Source organism: Gadus chalcogrammus, chromosome 16 (genome assembly GCF_026213295.1).
Source record: "Gadus chalcogrammus isolate NIFS_2021 chromosome 16, NIFS_Gcha_1.0, whole genome shotgun sequence".
Lineage (NCBI taxonomy): Eukaryota > Metazoa > Chordata > Actinopteri > Gadiformes > Gadidae > Gadus > Gadus chalcogrammus.
Window position 1 is genome coordinate 25,011,804 of NC_079427.1, and position 10,028 is coordinate 25,021,831.

Sequence of the window (10,028 nt, forward strand, 5' to 3'; positions counted from 1 at the left end):
TAACCCAAGCCTAATTTGCATATGTAAACTAGCCATCCGCTCACACATGCACAAGTCAGGGACTTTTCTTTTGTGTAAATGTCACAGGATATTTGAAGGGGGCTGGATATATTTATCTTGCTTCTGTAACTTCAGTTAACAGCACCATGAATCTATACTGAACAAAAACACCTGGAGCAAATATGGTCTTACATCAGCAGATGGCTGTGTGTCACCTCTGCTTTGATCACAGCATAATGTGTGTTATTTTGTTTTGCACAAAGTGAAAGTGCACAGTGAGAAACAACTTTTTAATGGTACAACACTGCCCCTGTGTGGTGAAAATAGGAACTGTACATCTCGCTGTAAATTTTGTAATGTACCAACACATTGGTTTGTTTGTTTCTGTACATTCAAAGAGCTTTGCCCTGTGGGTCTGGTCATTGTTTTTTGGGTAGAGGTCAAAGAGAAAAACCTCAGTGGACTGGCTACCACACTTTTCTAAGAAAATAATCATCAATGATAAGTATCTAGTGTAGAATATCTAATAAATATCAGTGAGTCAAAACAGCTGAGCTTACATTTTGAGTAAAGCCATGACAATAAAAATAACCAAATCAGTTATGATATTGCTCTTCAAAAGATCCATATCTGTTCATGGGCCAATATAAGTTTTAGCCTATAGAACGTTGAAAGCAATATAAGCTATCCTCAGAGAGTGCATTCATCTTTGCAATCTTGACAAAGCTCAAAGTTCAATCAATGGCACTGAGGTTCATAGTAGGCATCTGATAAAGTCTAGCATGTGTGGACATATCTGTGATGATAATCACATGAGTGCTGTCCTTTTGTACTCTGCAGTTGCAACATTGATTTATTAACTCTATATTTGGATTTGGATTTTGTACAATGAGAAGGGACGAGACAACGAACACATTAAGACTTTTTTTTTATTTGATAAGATATATAGTTGTTTTTTGATAAAATATTATTACAGGTAGCTAAAAGTCATCTCAAGTATATTCTCCAATCAATTGCAGATTACAGTTTCAGAGGAGCAGGAACCAAAAAGGGTTTTTCCAAATCATTATGAAATTAATACTTATCGCTTGGATGCTTGCCATACAAACTAAGTAAATGCATAAACATTTGATTCAGTGCTGCTTACTTTTGATGGGCATTTGCCATATTTATAATATGGCATATATATATATTAGTGCTGTCAGTTTAACGCGTTATTAACGGCGTTAAAGCAAACCAATTTTAACGGTGTTAATTTTTTTATCTCACGATTAACGCTCTTTTGGCTTGGCTAACGTTGTAGTTTTTTCACCTGCTGTCAACAACTAGTCACGTTAGAAAAACTACAACACCACACTGGATCTACACCAAAAACAAAACAACAAGCACTCCGCACGAACTTGTAGGGGCAACCAAGGATACGGAGCGGGTGAAAAACTCCTTCAAAGTGTGTGTGTGTTTGTGTCACTCTGTTCGAGCCTGCAGAGAGTTCAATGTTCAAAACTGTTGAAAGTTTGTGAGTGTTGCGTCTGTTGAGTGAGTGAGAGGTTGCGGGCGCACATCTCAGGCTGCCGGACAGCGCTGCAAGGAACTTTTATAAACACAATATTGTTATCCCGCAGTAATCAGCCCGACAGACCCGAATTCTCCCGACTCTCCCGATTACCACTCTGCCACGTGTGTGTGTGTGTGTGTGTGTGTGTGTGTGTGTGTGTGTGTGTGTGTGTGTGTGTGTGTGTGTGTGTGTGTGTGTGTGTGTGTGTGTGTGTGTGTGTGTGTGTGTGTGTGTAGGCTTTATTCGCTAGCCTAATGTGTATAGGCCTACGCACGGTAGGAATATTCATACTGGTTAAATAATAAATGTTATAATATTTCCCATCGTTGCTGAGCAAGAGTTTTGTTCGAAAGTTCAGTGATTGTCACAAATAAAAGCCTGGGCTATTGAAGTTTGACGGTAGGCCTACCACTGTCATGCACCTACCCGATGTCAAGTGGACCGGGTTGAATTCACTGCGGGTCTCTCTTCTTACTGTCCTTCTCAACACTCTCTGATCTCATTAAAAGGCTAGCATCACGAAATCAAGGGATATTTAGAATAGAAAAAAATGTGCGATCAATCGTGAGTTAACTATGACATTAATGTGATTAATCACAATTAAATATTTTAATCGCTTGACAGCAACAATATATATATATATCTATGTATATTATATATCTATATATATATAATATAATATTGACAACATGATTATTCATCAAAACATTATCGGAGGTAATTATAACGAATGGTATTGTCAGCCCCCCAGCCAACACTAATCAATGGCAAGACCACCAATGAAGAGAAATTAATGTTATTTTAACAAATTGTCACAAGACAACAATGAATCTATATATCTTCAATTAAACAACCCGACTTTGAGCTAGAGTTTGTGGTATCCAGGTATGTGTTTGGTTAGGTAATCCTGTGTGGTGGTGTGTTCATGTGGGTTTTGGCAGGTGCGCCTATGTATTTATCTGTGTATTTGTCATTTTGAAAGCAGAGGCACTGAGTTTAAGGCTGGTGATCATTGTCCTTGGGCTCAGAAGAGATTATAATATTGTTATTGCACACCCACATTCTAACAGCTGTACTGTACAATTTAACTGCTTCAACACAAACGGGTCTACAATGTTCCGTGCCGGGGTCAAACAGGGACGGCTGGCCTTAGGAAGGGAGAGCTCCATGCTCGTGCACAACGATTATTAATGAGACACAGATGGTTGAGAGGATGTTGGAACTCTTAAGTGCACATTGAATGGCAGATGCCCAAATGGAAGAAATAGAAAGGGTGTACAAGTGCAGGTACACACACACACACACACAAACACACACACAAACGCACACACACACGCACACACAATACTCTTGCATGCAATAGTCATAGGAGCTCTTCTTCTTGCATAACTAATAATCATACGTGCGCACAGCTGAACTGCACACACAGACGCCCATTAACAGTTTTCTTCTGAGTGAGTTATCAGGAAAACCCAGCCCTTTGTACTATGCTCAAACACACACACATATAACCACACACAGAGCGAGCATATAAAGGGTAGGACCCTTGGCCGGATTTTTCTCAGTGTGTGAAACTCATTTCCGTAGTCCAGTAACGCACCACACAGACGCCAGAATGCCTGCAGACTACAATGGAACCTGGGAGATGGTGAGCAATGACAAATTTGAAGACGTCATGAAGGCAATGGGTAAGCTCCTTCTTTCCCCAAATCCCTTTCTAATGGACAATGGCAGGGACATAGGCCAGATGAAAGAGGAGGAGGGACGGAGAAAGATATCAAATACTGAAGAGGTCTGGGTTTGCGGTCAACAGTCATGAGAATAGGAGTGCTGGTGTAAGCAAGCTAATGTAAAACTGAGGCTGTATGGTTAGCACACCGCCAGAGGGGTGCTGTGAAGACATGCGTGTGAAAGAGGGAGATAGAAAAAGAGATGTCATTTACTCGACATTGGAGGGGAGAAAGAGAGAGTGAGAGAAAGAGAGAGAGAGATTAAACGGCATCGCCTGCTCAATGAGGAACAGTCAGGCTAGGTTAACCTCGGCTCTGAGCGGCCTGCCGCATATTACCACCGCAAATAAATATTGATTCCCTCTATTCTGCAATTCTATCCTTCCAATCTGTGGGGAGAGGGAAGACGGATTCTGACCCGGTATCAGGCAATAACGGAGGCTGGGGCATGGGCTCTCCCCCTCGGGCCTGTCACTGATCAGAGACCAGGAAGCTCTTTCATTATTCACAGGCGTTATCTGCAATTCATGAAAGCACCTTAGTATGCCCCCACACATCCCAAAAAAGGAGAACAAGAAATACTGTATATTGAAGGGCCTCTACCCTCGGCAACCGCATATAAATTCCATCAAGGTGGAAATGGGGGAATGGCGTCTTTATGGAAATGGTGCAAAAATATCATTTTGGCGGGATAAATAAAGGGCCTCGTCCGTAAGAGCCATGGAAGGAAATAGATTTTTTCTCACTTTAGGGCAAATGGGGGAATGAATATCAAAATTGGCTGGGCATATGATTCTCTTTGTCAGCTCTCACGCGGCGAAGCAGGGAGTTGGAGCCTGCTCTGACTTGAAGCAAGGTCATTTTTAAAGCGTAAATTAATCTGTCAACTGGAACGCATGAGAGGAATAATAATATAGGGCCGCCTGTGCTGGGTGTTAGTTTGAGTCGGGGTCATCCATGGCAGTCAGCAAAACCAGCAAAGCACTGTTGTGGATACAGCACAGCTTAAACAGCTCCATGGCACGCACACTCACACACACAAACACATTATGACTTTAAAGTCTGTTTTTAAGGGAGTTGCTTGTTGTTTTTTTGGTCAGACATCGACTTTGCCACCAGGAAGATCGCTGCGCACCTGACGCAGACCAAGATCATTGTCCAGAAAGGAGACGTGTTTGAGACCATGACCCAGAGCACCTTCAGGAACTACGAGGTGAACTTCACCGTGGGGGTGGAGTTTGACGAGTACACCAAGGGCCTGGATAACCGCACAGTCAAGGTAGCTCCCCCTATCCACACACAGCCAGGCAAACCATCCGTACACAACGGGAACTAACCTATTCACTGCGTTTAAATGAGTCCCCTCTTTTACAGATCTTGATATTGAGGTTTTATGCATTTGATAAGATCTCATCACCTAAGCAAACAGAACATCAATTGGATGATGCCTACGTATAAAAATTGAGGTCCAAAGTCCAAGTCAAAGAGTTTTACTAATCAGATGCGTAGTATCACACAGGGTCATTCTGTACAATGAAAGTAAGGATGGTAGGGAATATGGACAATGGGAATACAATTATTAAATATTATAAAATGTGAAGTGTAGGATTGCTGAAGAACATCAAATTGTGGTTATATGCATAGAATGACAATACAATGCAGTATGCAATGCACAGAAAACATCTGTGTAGACTGAGGTTTTACAACGTGGCAGTGATTACGTTTACAACCACGTCTACGGTCTCCAAAAAGAGTTTATCCAAACACCCTCTGTGGCCTGTGTATCAGAGGTCATGCCATAAACGGAAGTGTGTGCATTGTCTAGAATCACATTTGATTAGAAGTGACCATAAATTCAGGTAGGGAGATAGTGGGGTGGTGGTAGGGGCTTAACTGAGGAGGCTTTTAATTCAAAGTGAGGTTCTTAATTACCGTGATTAAATAACTTTATGACTTGGCCTATTTCACACAAAACATTTTAACATTTGTTTTAACGAGACCTAATTATAAGGCTGATGCTATTAACCACCAAAATGATTTAATGTGTGGGTGTGTTTCTGTGTGTGTGCTCGTGTGCGTGTGTGCATGTGCCTGCGTGTGCATGCGTTTGTGTGTGTGAATTTGCGTGTGTTTGTGTGTGTGTGTGTGTGTGTGTGTGTGTGTGTGTGTGTGTGTGTGTGTGTGTGTGTGTGTGTGTGTGTGTGTGTGTGTGTGTGTGTGTGTGTGTGTGTGTGCATGTGTGTGTGTGTGTGTGTGTGCGTGTGTGTGCATGTCTGTGTACAGACGCTGGTGAGCTGGGATGGAGACAAGCTGGTATGTGTCCAGAAGGGAGAGAAGGAAAACCGTGGATGGAAACACTGGATCGAGGGCGATATGCTACACCTGGTGAGAGATAGAGAAAGACAGAAAAAAGAGACAGATATATTTCAGATCAGTTTCTGAAGTTTCCTGTAATGACTGCCAGTTGTTGGCCCTTTAAAAATGTTAAATCACAATGGCATAATAAAAAAACAGAAACATCATTAAAGGAGACATATTATGGTTTTCCCAACAAGTAAACATAGTATATGGCCCAATCCCAATGCCCGGACTCACAGACTCAAGGACTTTGATGCGCGTTCTTGCGAAATTATTAAGGCTTTAGGGCTGTCCCAATGTTGAATTCCAAAGGGCGCGAGGGTTTGAGTCCACACTTACCGAGCCCTTTCCGTGAGTCCGCATCAGTGCAGACTTCACCTAAGGGAATTACCCACAGTTCAAAGCGTTGTGACGTTTACCGCGGAGACCATAGGGAAATCCGGAAATTAGGAAGGTAAACAACAAGACGACGCTACTGTCAATGCGCGACCAGATAGGAATTTCTGCCTTTTTTTAGTGAGCCGGATCATTTGGATCAGCTCACCAACAAGAGCCTGCTCTTTTGGCTCCCAAACGGCTCTTCATATTACTACTTATACCTTTTATAATTCAGCCAAATGTAGCCCGTTCTGACTTAGTATGTGTAGGCCAATAATCACCAAAATTATTCAATTCATCCTTTATACTGAAGTATTCAAAAGTAAAAATTATATTTTCTGATATCAATAAATTGCTGTAGCCGATTGTTTTCATTGCAATTACAAAATAAAATAAAAAACTTCAAAATGAGAATTCCCAAACCGGCAACATCTTTGTCTTAAACGTTGTCAAGGTAACATGTGTTCTAGTGAAGTGCTGTCCCAATCCTATATATACCTATCTGAGCCCATGTGGCCTCACACACTCACTCACTTAGCACCTAATATCAATTAAGTTTGTGAGTCCTTAGTCCTTAGTCCTCAGGGCTCACTTTGGGATTGGGCCCATGAGTTCCAGAAAACATGATTTTGAAGTTGTTTGCTGGAAATAGCTTTTAGGAAAAAAAAATCTTGCCTACTGCTATTCCCCTGCTGTTTCTGGTGTCTGTAGCTTTAATGCAAATGAGCTGCTGCCCATTGACCAATGATCGCTAACCCTAACCCTAACCCTATATCTATATAATATAATATAATACAATAATAATAATAATAATAATAATATTATTATATAATGCTATGCTCTGATTGGAGGGGTCTGGGGAAGTGGGAGGTAATATTCAAATGTGCCCCCTTCCTATTTAGGAGGGGCTGCCGAAACGAGTAGGGTCTGTCTGCGTCCTGCAAGATGGAGGCGTAACTTGTAGTAGGCATTACTTGTAGGAGGCGTAACTTGTAGTAGGAGGAGGTATGTCTTGTACTTTTCTAAATTGCGGTCCACGTGAGATCTTTCTCTTTTCGCGGTAAAAAAAGTATTGTAAATCAAGGTTCACACATTATGCGAGCTCTTCCTTGAAGTATGAAGTTAAGATCATGTCGGTAAGTAAAAATAAGTGGATTAACAAGAATTTTTTTTTTTTTAAATAGCGATAAAAATAAAGAATAAAAATGGCTAAAAGTGCGGAAAAGAGAGAGCAAATGTCGCTGGCCGCCGCTCGACACAGCGCCAGAACCGTAAGAAAAGCAAATGCATTTGTCTCAGGGATGTCACTTTCACGTAAGCCAGTAAGGCTATGATTAAGCTAATCAAGAGCATATTTTTAAATGAGCGGGTCGGGAGCATTTCTTTTATATAAGGCTTAATATTTGAGGTCCAAGTTGTGGTCATTTATGTACCTGCGCACCACTGCTACATACAGATCTCTTCCGCGATTTAGAAAAGTTCTAGACACGCCTCCTACTACAAGTCATGCCTCCTACTACAAGTCACGCCTCCGTCTTGCAGGACGCAGACGGATACTATTGGCCGAAACTGACTCTCTGGTTTGGTCAATTTAAAACATTATTTGATGCAGGAGTGAACATCGATTATGAGACTTTTGGAAAACAACTTTAGATGCTTGATGTTCTTTCTTTCCCATTCAGGAAATCCATGTTGTGGATAAAGTCTGCAAACAAGTGTTTAAGAAGAAACATATCAGTACGTTTACATGCACAGCTTAATCTGATTAAAGACATAGTTTGACTATTAGAAGTTCTACATTATTGATGAATATTTATCAATGTATTGTTTCCACAGCCTAATAAAGCTGGGCGGCCTCCGAAGGTTCCACTGAGAGCTGCGTAGACCAGATTGATCAATTACAACCCTATTGTGGATGTGAGCCTTTGGGTTGAATGCTCACAAAGGGATGAAGAAACAAATCATTCATTGTGTATTTATATCTATTCATTTGGAGATATCATATGCATGAGCTTTTTCAGCTGCTAAATCATACTTGTAAAGTGGTTCTACAACAATTACATCAACTAAACATTAGTGCTCGAATGTTGTGGTTAAAGTAAAGAGCACTCTAAATTGTATTGTTATTTTTGTTGTTATAATAAAGAATTGTCCTTCTTATATCTAAGGCAAAGGAGAACGTACCAGCCATTTCCTTCCGGTATCCATTTCTGTTAAATCTCATTTGCAAGTTGGCATCATTTAACATTCACGCAGTCTCAAAGTATAACTGTCAGAGGAAATAGCTCACCTTTTTTTTGGTCACTCAGTACATTTACATGCAAAACTTATCAGATTAAAGCCAAAGTTCGACCATGCTCCTCTATCGGACAACTGCAATTGGCCGAGTATACATGATGGTGAGAAAATCGATTCATTGGCCGAAGCATGTCATACCCTGGTAGGATAAGTGGGGCTACATTTCAACTAGATGTAATAGAGCCACAGCTGACCTCTTTACGTCACCTGTAACAACAAACTCAGGGACAATTGAGAAAGATGTTTTCGGTAGACAGCTGTCAGTTTCGGGAAAAGGTTGTTCGAATTAAAAAAATGTTCAGGAAAGGTGCCTCGATGCAACCTTTAACCCACCTTTAGCATAGGATACTCCTGACCAACCTTTACAAAAGGAAAGGTTGGTCAGAATTTGGAGGCCAAATTTGAAGCAACAGGCCACAGATGAAGTTTACAGACTCTACACGAAGAAGCATGAAAGACGCAGTAAAGCAGAAGAAAAGAAGAGAAGAAAATAACATTTATAATAATGGATACCAATTCCAGAAACATTAAAATAAAAAACATTTATTTTGACCAATTTTGACAGATTCAGCCCGAAGTTACTACTTTACAACCTTGTACAACCATGTACTTTCAATTCCGCCTTAGGTGACCGGGGGAAATCAAAGCGTAGTGTGTACCTCCACCTGCACCGAATACATTGGGGGGGCGGGGTATATACATTTGCCACAACCCCGGCTTCCTCCATTTTCTTCGCACCTTTTTAAATAAATCGGCATTTACAACGGCGTCAACAACAAGACTATCGTCTCCTACTTTCAGCTCACGCCCCCTGAAAAAATCACAAGAATGCGCAGAACGCAAAATCCTATTACAATCCGATTGAGCATATGCACTGAGTGAGATGACAGCAGATCCAGCTTGATGACCTTGCTAAATGTTGCAACCTTTATTTAAATAGCTGTAATAAATGTTTTGACACACTGATGTTGACTCTGATTCAACAACAAACTGTAGATTTGTGTAAAGAAACAATTTGTGCTCATAATACTGAACTCCAAAATATTAATGACTTATGCTTGGGCCCGGAAAAAAAAAAATCCAAGTATTGTGGGAAAATGTAACTATACCCTTAGAAGGATTATAATCAACGTCTTGCCTTATATGCCATATGAATGTGATAAGTGTTGAAAAATACGACTCTTCTTCTGACGTGACTCTTCATCCGGTTCTGTGCAAACAGTATGTACTCAGGCCTGGGAACCAAGGTTACACAAAGGCAGTATCACTGGGAGAGATTCCAGCTTGGTTCAGATAGACAAAGCATCGATTTGGTTTGTTCAGGGACAGATTACCCCCATGGCATGAAGGGTCCATAATGTTATCTTCTTTTAATAAAAATATATGTGGATGACACATGGATGACAGTGTCTGACAAAAGGTTAGAGAATGTTCAAAGAAAGGACATTGATAAGCAAGGTACGATGATGTATGGCCAAATGTCCCAGATTAACGAATTAGGGAATTCTGTTGGTGCTGAAGCCATGGTCATTGTTTGATAACAACCCTTTTGATTAAATTGTAATAAAAGTACTAAATAAAAGTATTAAACTGTATTTGGTGGTTTTACTTAATATGCATTAAAGTTGATGCATGAAATAACATATACTTGAAAAGTTTAAATGCCTAGACATATTCATCATATCCTCATTGGATAATAAGCGTCTTAG

The 10,028-nt window shown here is 40.6% G+C and overlaps 1 protein-coding gene across 1 annotated transcript; it reads left to right on the forward strand.

The window, feature by feature from the left end:
* Positions 1-3,088: 3,088 nt before the first annotated feature.
* Positions 3,089-9,908, forward strand: LOC130405748 (retinol-binding protein 2-like). The gene is made up of 5 exons (XM_056610924.1): positions 3,089-3,243; positions 4,386-4,564; positions 5,569-5,670; positions 7,704-7,758; positions 7,858-9,908. Exons 1-5 carry the CDS (start codon positions 3,171-3,173, stop codon positions 7,860-7,862), a joined length of 414 nt encoding a protein of 137 aa, XP_056466899.1. The 5' UTR covers positions 3,089-3,170; the 3' UTR covers positions 7,863-9,908.
* Positions 9,909-10,028: the final 120 nt, after the last annotated feature.

Bases quoted from the DNA above. Each gene is read 5' to 3' on its own strand.
- LOC130405748 (XM_056610924.1), top strand. From the start codon at position 3,171: ATGCCTGCAGACTACAATGGAACCTGGGAGATGGTGAGCAATGACAAA. The intron at 4,565-5,568 runs GTAGCTCCCCCT...GTCTGTGTACAG, and splicing joins TGGATAACCGCACAGTCAAG to ACGCTGGTGAGCTGGGATGG. The intron at 5,671-7,703 runs GTGAGAGATAGA...TTTCCCATTCAG, and splicing joins AGGGCGATATGCTACACCTG to GAAATCCATGTTGTGGATAA.